Consider the following 20602-nt stretch of genomic DNA (forward strand, 5'->3'; position numbering starts at 1 on the left):
AAAAATTGCTACAAAATGTTTTTTTGCTTCAAGATAATGAGCTCTGCAGAAAGAGTCATTCAACTCCACACATGCGAGACAGCAATGGCAGCAATGGGATGCCCATATTAAAGAATAACTGTTGGGATGTATGATAGGCTCGGACAGCAGTTTGAAGGCATTTTAGCTAATACTCTTTACAGGTGGACAAACTCGACATGTCCTTTAAAAAGTTCTTTTAATTCTTAATTGAAGTTACAAAATCTTCCAACAAGAAAAAGACATAAAGAAAGGGGGATCTCAAGGAAATCATAAAACATAGTACAAGAATATTATATAAATGTACTTCATAAGTTATGACACCATTTCACTAACCAAATCATTTAGCTTTCTAGTTACACTGTCTGGGGTATATTTACTAAACTGCGGGTTTGAAAAAGTGGAGATGTTGCCTATAGCAACCAATCAGATTCTAGCTCTCATTTTGCAGAATGTACTAAATAAATGACAGCTAGAATCTGATTGGTTGCTATAGGCAACATCTCCACTTTTTCAAACCCGCAGTTTACTAAATCTAGCCCTTTGTCTTGTTCTGGATCATATATATTTGCATTGCTTGCAACATAGTGTATTTTCTTCCCCAATATCCTCTGCCAACACAAGTTATCTCCATTTCTACCTACTCATGTCATGTGTATTTCAGAAGCCTAATACTTTTATTTAAAACTTTGTATGAAAACCAGATCATCTTAGAAATAATCATTTAAAATTCATATCTACATCAGAAGAACTTGAGGCGGGTTTGACCATCACATCTTCCTGGGACTCTCTCATATGTCAGCTTTCGTCTTTTGACTTGGTCTGGCTGAAAAAATGTTTTTTCTGCTTTCAAGAAAGAAAAAGGAAGAATTCAGATTTATTGTACTTTGACTTCCATATCCCAACCGAACTAGCTTTGTTTACGAATTAATCCAGTTGAACCCTTCGATGTCATACATGAGTACAATAAATACATAAAAATGTGCATTTGTTTATACGTTTCTAACTGCAGAATACTTTTTGTTTTTCATACAAGTGTCTATTCGCAGAAAACACTTTACCTGGTAATATTCCTTCCTTTGTGACAAGACTATTCACCATAAATCTCCTCTTCCCAACAAATCCTGTTTGGGAGAAATTAACATAATCTGGTTGATTGCTGGTGGCTGAGAACAGGCGATTGTAAAATGTCCCTTGTCCTTGTATTAAAGGATCCCTCGGCTTCTCTGTAGATAGTGGTTGGCTGACACAGATAACGTTCTGTAATTCAGTTGTGCTGTATGGTGGATTTGTGGGATTTTGTTGAGTTAGTAAATCTACAAAGAAGTGGTTACTATTGATGGAAAAGCTTGGATTGTCCTCAATGCTACTGTAAACATGATGAGGCTGATGAAAGACACTTTGGAGAAAGCTATCCTTTCCACTTGAAAATGGACCATCACTGAGGCTCTCTTTTAGATATGTAGACTGATGGATATGCTGTTCAAAAACATTTTCTGACTGTGCCATCTTCTTTTGGTTCCTGGAAAAGCCCCAAAATGTTGACTCTGTGCTGCCAGTCTCACTAAACCTCATTGATGGGTCAGGTGCAGGTGCAGTGGCTTTAGTGTAACTCTCTGTGCCAGAGGTTGTGGATTGCTGTGGTCGGAATATGTCTTTCTTGTTTTCAGTAATATTTTTCTTGCCATGTATCTGATAATCATATGCTTTTGGTTGACAGTCATCATTTTGTTGAAATAGGAAGGAGTGTGATTTGTCATCACAAACAGCTGCTTTTGGTGTCTCCATCGATATCTCATTGCATGGTTGTGTTGATCCAGTCTGATTCAGAAGTTTGTTATTGACACATGGATTGCGAGTACTAAAGAAGGAGCCTTGGACATTATCAGTACTGCAGCAAGGTTCCATACTGGTTGGGGTGTGACTGTCAGAAGGTCTTGGTGATGAGGTTGATCTGCTCATCTGATATAGGGCAGTGATGTCCGTAAAATGCTGAAAAGACAACATTGATAGTTCTAAATAAGATAGATTCCAGAGATTTGTATTTACCACGTAGTACAATTTCGAAAAAAGAATTAATTTTTGTGAAGACAGAGGCTAATGATTTGAGTCCATATAGTGTACGAATGTGTAATATGCCAATGGGTGTAATGCAGAAAAGCTGAGAAATGGGTTTCCTGAGATTTACTATATTAGTGAGTACAATACAATGTTCACTAAACAAATGCTCCTAATACAGCAAATATAATTTATATGCTTAACATACATCTGCTATGCTTTGCATGTGCCAAACCTGGTATTTTTACCACATGTGTATTGTGAATAGTGTATCTGAATATGTTGCTATTGACACATGAATTCCTGTTTCCTGCTACCTATCTTTGTGCAATTTCAGTGATTTTACTTAAACTCATTTTCTCTTACACAAATATCTACTATGGTAGGCATTCACTAAACTCAGTACTTTACTCACTGTCAGTCTCATTTAGAGTTTGACGCATTTTGGGCCCCAAATGAATACATAAAAATTCTGTTGCAAAAATTGAGGACGTACCTTAAAATGCGTCCAACTCAAAACACAAAGATGTATACTTACAGCCATCAATAGCATAGAAATGCTGTTTCACAGTGTTAGTTATAAATCCAAATGCAAATTGCCCTATTCGTACACAATACAAAGAGTGGAGGGCCCAGTAGGTTACAGCTGCATGGTGATGCAGAATTCTGTCCCTTGACATAAGTATACACACTTTACTCCTGATGTAGACCTGGCGCATATGCCTGTGATTTAAAGTTGTGCGTTTTTTCCTGTTTATGCAAATGAATCTAGCTCAACATGTAAGTATGCCAGCTGTAGCTTCATACTTCCCCTAGACACCTCCTCTGCAAAAATTACACATAAATTGAAGAAAAAAGTGGCAAAAAATGTGCAGATATTAAGCTAAGGGGCATATTCAATTACATTTCCGGTCTGCGGGAAAGCGCCGGAACGGGCCGCAAAGTTAATCCACAGTACCGCAATATTGTGGATTTTCGTTCGCACCCCATAGGGTTGCGTTCGAAAATCCGCGTTATTGCGGTACCGTATTTCCGGCAAATACTGCGCAGGTTCCGCGGTAACGTGCATTACCGTGGACCTGAATCCTAATTGAATATGCTCTTAAGTGTTTTTATTACTCCTGCTGACTATTTTGTACTCTATCATGTATATGGCTCTACTATCAATTCATTGTTTGCTATGTGTGCTAAGGTGCCTCCTTGAGTCATTCAGTTTTCCATTTGATATGCTTACTGGGGCATAGACTGTTCTGAAAGAGAGATCTGCTAACTACTATATTGACTGCTATTTTAGTTACCATAATATGCTAAAGAAAATCATTTTTGATAAAAGTGATCACACTGATGATAAATTAAAATTTCAACAGATTGGTAACTAACTGTTACTAGCAAACAAAACCACAGAGTAGCTGTGAACTAATAATTAATTCCATGAATTCTTGATCATATGGGAGTTTTTTATGTAATAGTGAATTTGTTATTGTTGAATTAAAGTATATATTAATATTTATATTGACTGAGAGTGTATTTTTCCCAGTTTAAGGCATTGATGTCATATCCTAAATGAGATGTGGTTTAATAGTAATGTAAAAGGAGTTGGACATTGTTTGTCCCACCTGTTACCCTGGAAGGGCAAGGCAGCAGAAGAAAAAAGAAGCATACATTAGAGGACTGTCCAGGACATTACAGTCAGTGGACGTCATTTTACCCTAGACCTCATTTATAAAGTGCAAATGACCAAGGTACAGCAAGAAATGCTCTTTCATGAGATAATGCACCTAGAGGTATGCTCGTGGGTTTGAATAACAAGATGGTGGCACTTGCAGAGGAGCAGATGTCTGCACACATGCAGGACTGTAGCAAAAGACCTATGTATTCTTTGTGTGAATCATATTTATTATATATATATATATATATATATATATATATATATATATATATATATATATATATATACATTGAAAGATCAAACTTTCACCAATTTCTTTTCATACCTTTAGGATTTTTGATGGCACTTCTGGCAAGAGTTCTTTCAGCTGATCATTGGAGGCTGACAGTAACCAATGCAATGACAATCCCCTGCAGACCATTAGCTGAGCCACCATGGGATTAATACATGGAAATGAAAGCAAAACTTTTTCTGCCTGGAAAAGTAGTGGTGATATCGGTAATGGTTACATATATTATAATTTATAAAATTAAGGGTACAACAAAACATGCAATTTGTTGTAAGACACAATTAATACAATTAAATTCAGACAGCAAGTGAACTAAAAAAAACTATACCTTGCAGTTATACTACTTCTAAACTGTGGTTATTTCACATTTGCATATATGGTTTTTTTTTTCTATACAATTAGAGGTCAGGCAGAAATCATCATCAAGATACACTCAGATGTATATATACAGCACTTCTGAGGTGCTAGATCGCCACAACTCCTCCGCCCTGTTATGAGCCGCTGCGCTAATCACGGCGGCTCTTTGGCTCTGAATCTCACCTGAGCCGCTACGCTGTAGTATGCTTTGGCAGTCGGGACATTTTTGTATTTCTCTGCCCCCGGCTGTCTGACAGGCAGGCAGGACGCCCGTACAATTGCACTGCATCACCCGATCGCACTCACTATTGCGCCATTTTGGGTGTGCCTCTACCCCTCCTCTGATTGATCCTCTCTTGTTTAAAAGGCATGGATGGCTTTGCCGCCCTGCTAGTTATAGCAGTCTTGCCCTCCAATTGCTGTGCCTGCTCTCTGTCTGAGTTCTGCTATTGTGATCACCTGTAATCTGACCCCTTGGGTTTGTTATCTGGACCACGCTTGTTTGCTGCCTGCCCTTGACCCTTTGGCTTTGTTACCTGGACTTCTCCTGTACGCTGCCTGTCCCTGATCTCCTGCCTGTTCAGACTCTTCTTATTTGCTAGTGACCTACAACCTCTAGCTTGGCTCTGGTTACTCCTTGCACTCCTCCATAGAGTTGTGTCCCACTCTCCTGCTCCTCGCTATTTGTTCCTTGGTATAAGCTTTTACTACTTTGAGTAGGAGTCCTGGGGTCATCCGTGTACCTGTGAGAATAGACATCTCTACAGGAAAGGCGGCTGCTATCATCATCATCATCACCATTTATTTATATAGCGCCACTGATTCCGCAGCGCTGTGCTATAGGTAAAGACCTCTGCTATTGTTCTAAAAGCTTATGCAGGATTCGGGGAGGTGATAACAACCCCTTTGCTAGAGACACCTATCTATTGCTGGTGGCACCCGTTCCACACAGTTGTGGTGAATGGAACATATCTGACAATATTCGGAGCAAGGTGGGACAAAATAACTGGCTGCCGGTACAGTGGGACAGTCTTCCACCATTGTTGAGAGGTATCACTACGTTCAGGCTGCAATAATGAGGACCTCAAGATATCCCCGTCACTCACTTATTATTAATTATGTATAAGTATATCATTGGTCACATCCGGAGTATTGTTTTTTTCTGAGTTTGCATAGAGCCACTAAAGAGCAAGTGAAAGCTAGTTACATCCCCTAATGCTAGGTTATTTCTGTGGGCATTCCAAGCACACAAGGGAACTTCAAATTGATTTGCAGAATATTGGGTTTTGCAAATTAAACTGTGTTTGCTGCTTGACTATATAATACAATGTGCTTTACAGAACATTGTCCCTGTGCAAAATGTAAGTCAGAACCATCAGTATACTTAAAAGCTAAATATTGTTTTGTGTTTTTAACTGCAAATGTTACAGAGAGTGTGAGTCTGCTTAACTGAAACACAAACACACTCTGCTATAATTCATTCTATAGGCTGTGACATTAAACTGAAGAAGAAGTAGAGGTTTTCATGCCAAAAAACAGGGTTAAATCATGGACTATACTGCATTACTATTCAAATATGGGACAGGGCCTAAACAATTATAGAAAACAAATTTGTTAGTAAACACAACTTTATATATAATCCCTTTGACAATATGATGTGTGCCTACAGAAAGGAGTATACATTATACATATAATCAAGCAACTAATATACACTTTTAATAGTTATCATTAATATATGTATTCCATTTACTTACAATCTAAGGAAAACAACCATAGTTCTTCTTAGAAGAGTCAATGTTATTTATTATCTCTCCTGCTTTTTGTGTTTTCAAGATATATATGTTAATCAGTTATTTTATGGGTATTTCCTCTACAGCACTCGGCCAGACACAGGAAATCAATTCCTAATTATGAGCCAAAATGACATTACATTGGTGTTGCTAAGCAACACTCTGTACATGCAAGCATATTGTTAATGTCATCATAAAATATACCGAAATATCTAATGCTGGCAGCTTTGGTTCAGAATCAGTGCCTTAAAAGAAACCTTAATCCTTCTTGGAAACAATTCAAAGAGCATGTAAACACACTAGGAGAGAAAAAAAATATATGATCGAAATAGTAACAAAAAAGATAAATTTAAAAACAAAAGAGTGGAAAGTTATTGTCAAGATAAACAATATTCTGGTAAGATTTTTTAAAAGAAAATTTCCACAATACTTTAATTTATGAATTTATGAACTTATGAATTTTAAATAACGACCTTTCTTCCCCCTTATACTTTTAATAAGCTTAGTTGAAAGTGGATGTGTCCTGTCAAGTCATTATATCACACTACCCTACACACATAGTTACCAATTGTCCCTAATTTCTGTGAACAGTCACAGGTTGAACAGTCACAGGTTTGAAATAAGTGTTCCTGGAAATTTCTGTCCCTGCAAATCTCCCCATTTTTCAAAACTGACCAAATGCATAATACAGTTCCCCTCTTTCTATATATATTAGATGCAGTTGTCACTATTTAATCATATTATAAGCCTTCAAATGTAATATTTATTGAATAAAAGTTTTTTTAAAATTAAAATTATTGCCACGTTTAGAAGACATGACATATTGGGGTTTATGGCCTACCAAGACACCACTGCATATCATGTGCTTAGATGCATCTGCATTATTTTAACATGTTTCCAACTAAGCTACAGCACATCTAGGAATCCTCGGGTACAGCCTATCACTAGCTTCTCCCAATTTCTTTACAGACATTATAATATCTTTATTTACAGTCAGTGCTGGTTCATTTTAGCAAGTCCGTGGTAGAGATATCCCCAGGGCCTGTCCTTTATTTCTGGTACCTGGCTGTGATTAATAGAGAGAAAAATCTCCCATCACCTTTCAAGCACCTGCTGTTAACCTATAAATTTATTGAGCAACTTTCCTTTCTGTTTTGTTTCTTTGAGAGACATGCTCTGGTATCAGTAGCTGCTGGGGAGTGCTGATGCTATACTGCTATTTGGAGGCTCTTAGGAACACCCTTTTATCAAACGCACTGTGAAGTGGTGGGTGGCTTATCATGCATTTGCAAAATTATGTAACTAAGAATTCTGTATTTGTATGTACAAGTAGAAATAACAGCATTGGGACGGCAAAGCAGGAGTCCCCTGCTGGGATGGCAAGCTGGGTACACCTAATAGAAAGCCTGGACTGGGCACACCACTCAGACTGGACAGCACTGTGAGAAGCCTCAGAGCGGTCAGCACTGTGAGAAGCCTCAGAGCGGACAGCACCAAGTACAACTCGAGCTGCACCGCATAGAGTGGCAACTCGGACGGCACCGCATAGAGTGGCAACTCGGGCTGCACTGCATGGAATGGCAACTTGGGCTGCATCGCATGGAGGGACAGGTCGCCCTTGAAAGCGGGCTGAAGACCCAGCGACCCCTCGGAAGCAAGATCCTTCAGCTCGGAAGCGGGCTGGAGGGGCAGCGCCTCCTTGGAAGTGGGCTGGATGGGCAGCACCCCCTCGGATGCGGACTGGAAGGGCAGGGCCGCTTCGGAAGCAGACATTGTCTCTGGAACGGAGACAGAAACTTGCGACTCAGCACTGCAGACAATGGTAGGAGACCAAGTAGTGGAGGCAGAGGATGGCGCCTCAGAGCTGCAGGCAGACAATGGTGCCTCAGAGCTGGAGGCAGAGGATGGCACCTCAAAACTGGTGGCTGGAACTGGTGCGTCAGGACAGTTGGCTGGAACTGGTGCCTCAGGACAGGTGGCTGGAGCTGGTGCCTCAGGACAGGCGGCCGGAGCTGGCAGGTTAGGTCTCAACCCAGGGAGCAGAACAGGTTGAAAAGAAACGGGAAGTGAAGTGCAAATAAATCCGGAATGAGGAGGAGGGTAAACAAAAAGTGGTTCTGTACATTGTTGCGGGCTGTGGAGTGGACAGTCTTGTAAAAAGTGTACAACACTGGCACAGTAAAGACATAATTTGTTAGTCCTCCAGTGCCGCCACTCCTCTTCGGTCAGATGGAGGCATGGACCACCTGCAACCCTGGACTTTGGTACACAGTAGTTCTTAGTTAACTGTAAATTTGTAATTGCACTATTCACAGGTGTTGTTTGCACTGATTCAGCAGCAGAATTGTGAGAAACAAAGTCTGACAGTTTCCTGAGTGGGTCCGAAAGTAAAGCAGAAAACTGAGCCAGCTGTGAGCGTAACAAAATTATATCTGTTTGTAGAATCTGTAGCAGAGGCAATTCAGTAATTTGTAAGGCAGACATTTTGCAGGAGAAAAAAAATGGAAACAATTGTAGTAAGAATCCAGAAGTAAAAATCTGAAGCAGAATCTTTCACACAGCTCCAAAGCTGTTTTTTGGCTGGTCATTGTGTTATGATTCTTTTCAAAAACGAATTCCTTATAATTATAGCCACAGAGCCAGAAATGTGACACAAACATTAAACTGTTTATTACAGCGAAAACATAGTCCAGGTGAAGCAGAATAAAGAGAGACCAGTTCAATGGACTTCCAGGTATAGCAAAACAGCATGTAAAGGATAATGAAAATACAGCAGGTAACTTAACTGAAGCCAGATAACAGCAATAGCCAGGAGTTCTCAGGGACTATAAGTTAGTAATGTGTCCGGGCATGAGACAGACATCATGTAGGTTTCCAGGAGATAAGGTACAGGTGAGTAGCAGGAGCTGGCTAAAACAAGGATATCCACAGAAACAGCAAATAACAAAGCAGGTAATCCAGAGACAAACAAACACTAGCAAGCTCAGGAACATCAATGACCAGCACATGAACATGGGAGAAGCTGGTATAAGAAATGAGAGACACAGGGGTATATTTACTAAACTGCGGGTTTGAAAAAGTGAAGATGTTGCCTATAGTAACCAATCAGATTCTAGCTGTCATTTTGAAGAATGCATTAAATAAATGACAGCTAGAATCTGATTGGTTGCTATAGGCAACATCTCCACTTTTCCAAACCCACAGTTTAGTAAATCTAGCCCACAGTGTGCAATAACGAGGAGAAAAGATTTACTCCTACCAGTGAGTAGAAAATGACCATAGGAAAAGAGCAGCGCCTCTGGCAGCATGGAGGTACTGTATCCAGGAACAGGACAAAGGCAGAGACCAACACAGAGTCCTAACAGTCGCTAATTATTTTCAGTTGTGTGCTTCAGTTATAGTCTATGTCTGATATTTCTTAAATTAATTATTAACAATAGTTTTAGAAATATAAGTTTCTAGGTACAGTCATGTGAAGGTTAAGATCTGAGCAAGTTTCTTTGAGATAGATGTGTTCCAAACTTTATAACTTCAGGAACACAGCAACTTATCAACACAACAAACAGGGTAGGCAGCAGGGGCAGAACAGTACATAACAAAAGTAAGGTATATGTCTAACAATGGCATTCTCCTTCCTGGGCCCCCTTCCCTGTTCTCAATAGAGGAGAGTGACGGCAACTTCTGAGCATGAATGGTCCGGAGTATGCTAAGAAGATGCCTCCCTCTGCTCTTTTGAGAGCAGAGCAAGGAACTTAGAGGTGGGTGTACTGACAGTCACCTAAGGCCAACACACCTCCTGCACCCACTATAATTCTGCCCCTGGTAAGCAGGGTGGTTAGGTTAAGTTAGCAGCACTTGACATCACAGAGAATATCACAGAGCACTTGCAGGCAACACTTCTTTCTTTTAGCAGTAGACAATATTGCTGAGGCAGCTAAGCCTTATAAGGGACAATAACCCACACAGTATGAGAAAGTGGTGGAGATACTGCAGCCTTCTTGGGGACATTAACCCAGACCTAATCTGTGGCAGACCTCCACTCTGCTATAAATAACCAACATTAATTAATTTCACACCAACCTTTGATATCTGGACAGAGAGCCATGACTTGTCCAACCACTTATAGGGGTCACTAGTACACAAGATAAGCATGTGGTCCACAATCCTATGAATCAATGATCCAGTCTCATCCACTGCTGGAGAAATTAAAACCTGAACACAAACATAGTTATTTTGTAAGCATATTCCGCATAAGCATATTGTAAATACCCAATACAATAATTATCCTACTTGAGATATCCTGGTTAAAGAAATACCTTTGATTGGAATTTATAGAGTCAGGGAGGATTTTTTACCAATATAAGGATAACATGGCAGCGGCTTCACTGTGGGTATTTTTTCTTCCTCTGGATAACTCGGTTAGAATTCAAACAAGGATGATCTTTATTATTATTTATATTTACTTGTGACTTTTTCCAACCTCAATAACTATATAAGTGTAACCCGTGTTAATGAGAAATGTTTATTTATGTTACCAGTGTTACTGTAATTGTTTAAATAAAGTTAACACTAATATAGAAAAACAGTGTTGACATTAGTATGCACGAGTAGAATATGATTAGAAATAAAGAAAATATAATGGTCAGGTGACAGTGAGCACGAGGAGTAAGACAGTTGAATGGAAGAGAACAAGAGAGCAGGGGGAGGACATGTGAGAGGTGAGGAAGAGGAACATTGAGGAGAATTTAGCAACATAGTATATGAAATGAGAGTATTTTGACAGACTAAGATGATAGCGATTGATACAAAAGGGGGTAAGCTATAAAGAAACCACAGACCACAAGGATGAGAATCTGTATACTGGGAATACGTCAATTGTGAGAGATAAGTGCATCAATCCACAGTCCAGTAGTAAACAGTGTGTCATTTGCCTGTAGATGTTTATATAACTGAACTACAGTAGTTTACCTTTCTCTAAAAAAACTGGATTTAGCGATAATCAAACTAAGACTTTACTTCAATCAGAGATAGGAAAATTATAATAACCTTATATATCACTCACTGTAGTAAAATGATAAACACACAAATAGACCATAGACTTTGTGTCATCGGTCATTTATGAAACTTTAAATGTTATCATTCAACAACAACATCTTGCAATTTTAAAGAAACAAAATGAGGTTTAAATTATATGGTCAGTTTGTTTGGAGATGAATTCAACAATATTGAAAGTGGAAACCCCTCTTCATTTACTGTAATTTTTTCATTAATTCAAGACATATTGGTCAGCATTATTAAATTATAAAAATTCCAGAAGGATAGTCAATACACTGATTATACTGGACACCTCAGCACTGCAACGGATAAAAACCTCAACTATCAATTTGTGCACCAAATGCCACCAAATCTAACAGAACTGTGAGCATTCCATGTCAGAGATACATGTAAACAGATAGAACACAGTGCAGGATACGCGCATGCTTATGTGCAATATAAAGTCCCATCACAATGCACAGGCAAAAAAATATTCTATAAACTAAATTAACAACTCTTAATACTATAATCAGTAGTCAAAGTGGAAATTTAAAAGTGTCGGTATAGAAATTTGGAATTAGCAGAATATTTTTTTTTATGAGAATGTAAGTGAACTGTTTTTATTAGTTTTACAATGAAGGCAGTAGCGCTATAGCAAACCACCATATACACCCCCACTTCGACCACTGACTATAATCAATAATAAAAATGTGTTTTAAAAAAATATTTTTTTGTCATTTTTTTACATGAAATAAACCAGGAAGTTCTTAATAAGTAGTGTACATAAAATGCATTTTTTATGGCTTATTTTGCAAACACATGTTCTGTACTATTGAGTGGCACGCAAACATGCAGCCATCGGTATCAGTCGACACTTACACCTGACCTGGTACAAATGATACAGGTGAAAAACACGTGCTTAAGAGATACCCTGAACTTGAATCAGCTGCATTTGCGTTAGTCACAGGTAGTCATGAGTGTCATTTGTGTTCACACATGAATTGCGTGCAATTGCGTTCATTGGACCATTCTGGTGCACGCACAGAGCTATTTCACACAAGATATGCCACGCAAATGGACTTATGTGGAACAGAGATAGCAAGGGTACAAACTAGAAAATTTGAAGGCACACAGCACATTTTATTTTGCACAAACATGTCTATCTGCTCAGCTCTACGCATATTGTGGGCATATGTGAATCTCCTTATTCCATCTTTTGGAACTGCCCTCTGTGGGACCAGGTTTGAAGGTCCAAATGGAAATGCTTGTGGTGGCAAAAAATTAAATCCTTTTGAGGGGAAAAATGCCATACAGGTGATGCCCTCCTAAATGTACCTTTTCAAACCTCAAAACCTTGTTAAACAAACTTGTGTCCCACAGAAATCTCTATCTTGATGCGCAAAATCCATGTGCATTTCCAGAAAAATGGCACATGCTGACAGATATAGGTGCATAATGTCACTGAGGGTACATATATTTTGCATGATCAGAAATAACATTTATTGTGTCCTTGGTATAAAAATATTCTATACAGAAAGATGCTGTGCTTTACCTTTGGAGCTTTTTGTTCTTTAGTGTGTCTTACTTTTTAACAAAGATGTAGTAGAATGTCAGACTGAACAATACAATTTACCTTTTTGACTTATATGAACATTTCCGTTTTATGGTATATTTTCCTTAAATAATGAAATATGTCAAAATGAAATCAAATATATTATGTACTTTGTTTAAATATGATAGGTATTATTTATGTGTTAGGATCAGCAGTCAACTTAAACAAAGAGAATAGCTACCCATATATCCTTAATACATTATTATATATAATTTGTAATTATATTTACATGGCAGTATGCATAATCTTGTCTAATTATAGCCAGAAATTTAGCTATCTGGTTGTAAACCCATAGGTGAGTGACCAGATCTCTATCCAATTTGGTCACCTACATAGATAACCAGATTGTGCAGATCGACATTTGAACAGATTGCAAGTTGTTAAAAGATGACCGTATACAATTACACATAAAAGTGTCAACACATTTGTCAGCCAGCCCAATCAAGATCTCTTGATCCTGATGAGAGTTTAATTGGGAAAAACATTGAGTAGGTTGTGCTCTCCATATTGCAGTCAGAGCATTCATGGAACACATATGAAGGGCAACTCACGGGAATCCGGTCCAACATGTGCTTAGTTTGGAATGCAACAGAGCAGAATGCAGTATGTTTTATGCATAGATTGGATATGTTTATGTGTTCATAATTGAATGGTTCTAATCTACCATAAAATTATTATACTCACTTAGATTTCATAGAAACCTCCTCCGTTTAGGCTGACACCGTGCAGTATCGCAGTCCCCATAGATTACTATGAAGACTGCGATGTTCTGCAATGCATGAAGCTTTGATAAGCTTCCCATTGCACGGACAGGTAACGCCATCTCAGGGTGGCGTTACCTGTCATTTCCTATGGGATTCTGCTGAAGCCTCTCTGGCTTCACAGAATCCGTTACAGTGTTAGTGCTGTGCACACGCGCACAGCACTTCCTCCTGTCACCGGCAGTGCCAGGAGAGGGGTCACTTCGCCGGGGCTCCCAGAGTAACCCCGGCATGGTGCATCTTAGCGGTACCTAATTATGCATCACTGCGATGTGCAGCGATGCATATTTAGCTGTACCGCATCTTAGTGATGCATAGACCACTTAAAGTACAGGACATCTACTGAGCTTACAGAAGAACTAGCTGATGTGTAATATGAGAGTAACTGCTTGGTATACACCTGGGTGTATAATATCAAAGGGGTGCAAGTGTTTCACTGCCTTCCATTTTTTGATATTTGCATAATAATATTATTAGATCTTGTTTTCAGAATTATATATAGTTAGTAGATATATACCTTTATTTCCAAGTCTTCAGATTTTGAAGTCAGTTGAACTATAGCTGCATAAATTAAAGTAACATTATGCAGTATATCACTTGAAAGATTGTACCTGAAATAATAAAAAACAAAAAACATATTACATGTGATGCTAAAGAGAGACAGTGAAAGACAGTGCAGTACATGTATGAAAATAATTACAGTAAAAATGTTTGGTAAAATGTGACTGTGTCTTTTGAAATGCTTTCACCCAATTATAAATTAGCACTCTACAATTTTCTGAGCGAATATGATATCTGTGAATCCAGGTCTTGAGATACATATTTGGGAACATGGCTAAGTTATAATTAAAAAATAGCAATTGTGACAGATCTATCAATGCTTATATGTTTTATCCAAAATATTAATAAAATACATTGAATCGGCCCTTATAAATCCATTATGAATTTCAAGCACTAAAATGATAATACTCAGTGCCTCCCCTTGGAAGACCCAAACTGTGATTATTTAAAATAAAGACCATTTATTGCACATTCCAAAAACCAATTTTCTGAGAAGTTCACTCCAGGCAATCCAGGCCAATTTTGCCTGTGCATCCCAACCAAAACAGCCACCTATGGTATGAAAATGTATAAACTGTGCAAAAATGGGTACATACATACACACAATTACATATTCCAAAACAAATATCTGACAGTAGTGTGTTATGTACGTATTGTCGCTAACCAATAACGATTGTCAAACCTCGATTTGTGTTTCCAACACACAAAGATTTATTCGCAAATAGTAGAATAATATGCTCAAGCGAAGTGATAATAAATACAGCCGTTACTTATCGCAGGCGCTCTGGATCCAGTGTGCAGTCATTCAATCCTGAAGTCCGGGGACAAGATGTCTGAACCCTAGATGTGAAGCTGCTGCTTATATACACACAAAAATACAGTAACACAAAGAAGATGGTATAGCTTGCATCTATTGGTCCAGGTCTCAGGAAGGTCCAAGGGGTTGTCAATCATTAGCTAGTTCATCCTAAGGAATCCAAAGGAGGGGGTCACCTCTCCAGGGGGTATGCTCGGCTCTTCCCGCCAAGATTCCTTAGTCTTAAGTAGTTCATAATTTCCTATCATTCATAACTTGTGTATGCACTCTGCGATTCACTCGCAGAGTGAACCAAACAGTAGGATATGTAAAGAGGTTTATTATGATACCACTCATGATATGATTCCTTCAACCTGTTCCGTGTATTTCACTAATATGCATGTAACTCTAATATAACATATAAATACTACTATATTTCGACATAACTGACTGTGTTGCAACTACCATTAATATGTACTATTTTATAAGTATGCGTGTTAGTGCGAATGTATGGTAAAAGACCAATTACTGTTGCTGCCACGTGTAGTAGATGCGTACGCCCTTTCACGCCGTAGCGTGCCCTTGTACGCCGTAGCGTACTGTACGCATCTTTTCAGACAAAGACAATCAAGTTTGCTCGACTTTAATTGAAATGACTTTATCCAATTTGCTGACGTCGACAGCTCCACCCTTTGATAGTGTAATAAACTATCACCCAATCACAGTTTCAAGTTCAGGATTATACAATGCTTCTTCACAGACCATGATCTCGGTATCCGGTACAACCCTATCAGTCTCTTTCTCAGTGTTACTCCTATGAGACCATTTTCCACACTTCAACACAGTAGGAACACATTTGACAACTAAACCAATTGCTAAGCTGACACCCAGTATAAGGAGAAGGAGCTTACCTACACTCGCAATCATTTCCTGTACCCACTCCCCCAGACCGGAGAACCATTTCACAGGGTTCAACCACGAGAACCAACCCACCACCTTTTCCCCGACCTCATATAACGAAGAATTATGGCTCTTTCGAAATTCCCATTTCAGCTGCAAAATTTCATCCATCTTCCGGTCTATAACCTCTTTAGGGTCGACCGTATTATTAGTGATGTACGTGCAACATTTGACACCGAACTGGGTGGCCAGTGTCACACAGTACCCACCAGTAATAGAGGTGAGATAATTTAGTTCCAGTCTATGTTGCACCAACTCCTTCTTGTACGCTTGTAGCTCCCTTCCAGTATACCTGAAAGTGTCATCATACATCTCAGTGATATTATGTATTAATTTAGCTAGGTCTTGGATATATTTAAAGTTTAATGTTCCCCGAGCGGTCCTGGTAAGATCTAGAGCAACCATAACTTGGAAACCAGCAGTTTCACTAATCAATTTTGTAGCTATGGGTTCCTCACCAGGAATCATATTTCTCTTGCCATGGTGTTCAAACTGCGTGTGCATGTATGGTGGTGATGTAGTCTTGTGAATACCAACCATTTCTTTATGAGTAAAAGTCATGATTTCAGGAACCAGTTTAGCTAAGAAACACAAGCTCTTGGAACTCGGAGTCACCCAGGAATAAGCTTTCGTTCCACAAACAAAATACACATCATCAGGGAGAACATAAGGAACAGTATGCCCATGAATTATATCACACAGAGTTTTGATAAAACTACCCATGCCTAGTGGCTCCATTTGCTCTAGACACGTGTCGGCATTAATGACATTTTTACATTTATCTGTAGAGACTTTTCCAATGGATACCTTCTTATGTTTGGTTATACGCCCTAATTTGTGACTTCCATCAAAATTTCTGCCTATTAGTGACCTTGTGAGTCTCCCTCTAAAATGAGTGTGGCGAGCCATTGTTTGATCTGATGGGTCAGCCTCCCAATTCTCCAGGCGCTTTGCATGAGATATGTTTAGGCACAGCAAAGATCTGCCTATGGAGTATTGTCGAAGCGTCAGACTAGGGGACCTAGTGTTATTGTACCTCCCATCTATGGGCCTCCCACCCCTCAATTCGAGTACTTCGGATATGTTTAGAGGGAATGGCACTAGTCCTATATTATGCTGCCCTTGCGGTACGTGAGAGCACACCCAACACTCGGTCTGGTTTAGCACCTTACCCACCAGGGAGTGATAATCCTCCAAAGGATGCCCGCCTATATTCAGAGTACTGGGGGACTGGCATCGTTGGATGCATCTCTCTTCAACTAGGGAGTCGCAGAACTTGCAGATACAATACTCATCAGACAATAGCCCCTCACACTGCCTCCGAGTTCCTGAGCTAGCAGACCTTTTCATAACCCCCGGTCCAAGTTTGATAATGGGCTGCTCTGAGTATCCTTATAACTTTTCTTCTGCCTCCATTTCATCCATATCACTCCCAGAACTCTCCTCCGTCCTCCTTCACAAAAATATAATGTCCTAAAAAAAATAAAAACAAGGGAAATCCTGGAACAAAAGAAAAACAAAAACCGCCACTCCATCGCTGGAAAGATAGTTCTGGGGCAACGTCTCTGGTTCAGGTGTCTCGGCTGCAGGCTTTAGGTCTCCCGGAACAGACTCACGAGTGACAGATCTATGTCGTTGGTCTTAGCTTTATCTTGCACTTTCTCCGGATTATGGACTCTCCTGCAGTGGGTGGAATGGACCCAAGTGTCTCTCTCTGCAACCTTCAGTGATGTAGTACTGGTCAGCAGCACTTGGTACGGGCCTTCCCAACGGTCTGTTAAACAACCTGAACATAAGAAATTGCGGATCATAACATAGTCTCCAGGTTCAACATCATGACAGTTCGTCTCTGGCATACCAGGTGACAGCATTTTTAGTTTTTGTTGTTGTTGTTTAAGCTGTCTACTCATTCTTATAAGATATTGTACAGTCACTTCATTATTACACTTCAAGTCGTCTTGTGGACTCACGATCAAATGAGGTTGTCGTCCGAACAGTATCTCAAAGGGGGACAGATTAAGAGGAGGTCTAGGAGTGGTCCGAATGCTATGGAGGACCAATGGCAAAGCCTCAGGCCATGCCAACCCAGTTTCAGCCATTATCTTACCAAGCTTGTTCTTTATAGTACTGTTTACTCTCTCCACCTTACCACTGGCTTGTGGTCGGTAAGGGGTGTGAAGTCTGCTACCGATTCCCATGAGTTTACACATGTTTTGGAAGATATCACCAGTAAAATGGGTACCCCTATCACTTTCAATGATTCTAGGGATACCGAACCTACACACAAAGTCTTGTACAATTTTCTTTGCAGTGATCACAGCAGTATTAGTGGCTGCCGGATATGCTTCTACCCAACCGGAAAACACATCAATACACACTAACACATATTTTAGATTCCTGTACGGTGGTAATTGGATATAGTCAATTTGTATTACCTGAAAAGGTCCGTCTGTAGGAGGGATGTGGGATGGCTCAGTTGGAATAGTTTTCCCAACATTTTTCCTCAAACAAGTAAGACATGACATTGCTTTTTTACCAGCCTGAGAGGAAAATCCGGGAGCACACCAGTATGCTCTCACCAGTTTGCACATACCTTCTTTACCCAGGTGAGTCAGACCGTGTGCTGCTTCAGCCAGGCTTGGATAGTATGTTCGGGGAGCTACAGGCTTACCTTGTCCATCCCTCCAGAGTCCTGAGGACTCTTGACCACATCCCTTCGCCTTCCAGACCGCCTTTTCCTGCAGGGAACACAAATCTTGCATTTCAATTAATTTCTGCATGTCTAATGTCTGAAAAACCATCATAGTCTCGGTCGATACAGTCATAGGTCGCCCTGCTGCCCATTTAGCAGCTTCGTCTGCCCTGTTGTTGCCCAATGACACTGGGTCTTCTTCAAAGGTATGGGCTTTGCACTTTATGACGGCTACTGTTCTGGGTAACTGTATCGCTGTCAGAAGTCCTTTTATGTGTTGTGAGTCTGCCACTGGTGTACCTGCTGCTGTCGTAAAGTTTCTAAGATGCCAAAGGGCTCCAAAATCGTACACTACCCTAAAGGCGTACCTAGAGTCAGTATATATATTGGCTGATTTGCCCTCTGCCAATTCACACGCTCTCCTTAGTGCTACTAGTTCTGCCACCTGGGCTGAGTGAGGTGGGCCAAGGGGTTCATCTTCTACCACATCCTAATCGTCTACAACAGCATAACCAGTACATAGCTCTCCCGTCTCTTTCTGTCTATGACAACTTCCGTCTGTATAAAATGTAAAATCTACATTTTCTAAGGGGGTGTCACGTATGTCGGGCCTTGCAGTAAAGGTCTGATTCAGGTGTTCCATACAGCCATGCGTGTCAGTATTCTTGCCTAACTCATCATCAACCAGGGTCTCCTCACCTCCCACCCTTTGTGCCTCTAGAGACACATACGGAAGGTATGTAGCTGGATTTAAGGTGCTACATCGTTTTATGGTGATGTTTGAGGGTGCCATCAGGGCTAGTTCCCACTTTGTGAATCTAGCTGAAGAAATATGTCTGGTTTGGGCTGAATTTAACAGAGCTGATACAGCATGGGGTGTATAGATAGTTGAATTATGTCCTAATACTACGTCCTCGCTCTTACTTACCAGAAGAGCCGTTGCTGCTACACTTCTGAGACATGTTGGGAGTGATCTTGCCACATTGTCTAATTGTGCACTGTAGTATGCTACCGGTCTGCTAGCGTCACCATGTTTCTGTGCGAGGACACCTGCTGCACAACCATCAGCTTCTGTACAGAATAGCTCAAAAGGCTTTTCATAAACAGGTATTCCCAATGCAGGTGCTCTAGTCAGACTGTCTTTAAGATTAAAGAACGCTTGCTCTGACTCTTCTGTGTGTACGACACGTTCTGGTTTTGAGGAAGAGACTAGCTTCTGCAATGGTAATGCCAGAATAGAAAAACCTGTGATCCAGGATCTACAGTATCCACACATCCCCAAGAAAGTACGAATCTGCTTCTAGCTCTGCGGCAGAGTCATGTGTTGTATGGCCTCAATTCTGTCGGTTGTCAGGTCCCTTAGTGAGGCAGTGTCCTAAGTATTTGACCTTAGTCTGACATGGCTGTAATTTATCCTTTCCCACCTTGTGCCCTGTTTGTGAAAGATGAAGCAACAACAATTTAGTATCATGTAAACATGACATAAAAGAATCAGAGCACAACAACAAATCGTGCACATATTGAATTAGAACAGACCCATTGTGGGGTTGAAAGGATTGCAAACAGTCATGTAAGGCTTGGGAAAAAATACTGGGGCTGTCAATGAACCCCTGGGGTAGTCTGGTCCATGTGTATTGCACTCCCCTGTAGGAGAATGCAAAAAGGTATTGGCAGTCAGGGTGAAGAGGGACTGAGAAGAAAGCAGAGCATAGATCAATGACAGTAAAATGACTGGCAGACGGTGGAATCTGCATGAGGATGACAGCTGGATTCGGCACTACGGGGAATTGGCTCTCAACAACTTTATTAATTCCCCTTAAGTCCTGGACTAATCTATAGCCCCTCCCCCCATTCTTCTTCACAGGGAAAATGGGACTATTTGCTGTACTGGCTGTACGAATTAAAATCCCTTGTTGTAACAGCCTCTCAATAACAGGATATACCCCTAGTTCCACCTCCGGTTTTAATGGATACTGTGGGATTTTTGGAGCTATCCTACCACTTT

General features: G+C 40.1%; 1 protein-coding gene across 1 annotated transcript; it reads right to left on the minus strand.

Moving 5' to 3' along the window:
• Window positions 1-249: 249 nt before the first annotated feature.
• LOC142154385 (protein shortage in chiasmata 1 ortholog-like) lies at window positions 250-14193 on the minus strand. The gene is made up of 5 exons (XM_075210940.1): window positions 14106-14193; window positions 10262-10393; window positions 4071-4220; window positions 1080-2010; window positions 250-861 (listed from the first exon to the last, which is right to left on the minus strand). Exons 2-5 carry the CDS (start codon window positions 10331-10333, stop codon window positions 761-763), a joined length of 1254 nt encoding a protein of 417 aa, XP_075067041.1. The 5' UTR covers window positions 10334-10393; window positions 14106-14193; the 3' UTR covers window positions 250-760.
• Between the last annotated feature and the right edge of the window lie 6409 nt (window positions 14194-20602).

This window comes from Mixophyes fleayi, chromosome 1, assembly GCF_038048845.1.
Source record: "Mixophyes fleayi isolate aMixFle1 chromosome 1, aMixFle1.hap1, whole genome shotgun sequence".
Classification (NCBI taxonomy): domain Eukaryota; kingdom Metazoa; phylum Chordata; class Amphibia; order Anura; family Limnodynastidae; genus Mixophyes; species Mixophyes fleayi.

What these genes read in the sequence shown, in the direction of transcription:
- LOC142154385 (XM_075210940.1), bottom strand. Translation starts at nt 10,333, where the DNA reads ATGCTTATCTTGTGTACTAGTGACCCCTATAAGTGGTTGGACAAGTCA. An exon ending in TGCCATCAAAAATCCTAAAG is followed by an intron (nt 2,011 to 4,070) that starts GTATGAAAAGAA and finishes TTGTCTTTTCAG; the next exon opens with CATTTTACGGACATCACTGC. An exon ending in AAAGGAAGGAATATTACCAG is followed by an intron (nt 862 to 1,079) that starts GTAAAGTGTTTT and finishes TCTTGAAAGCAG; the next exon opens with AAAAAACATTTTTTCAGCCA.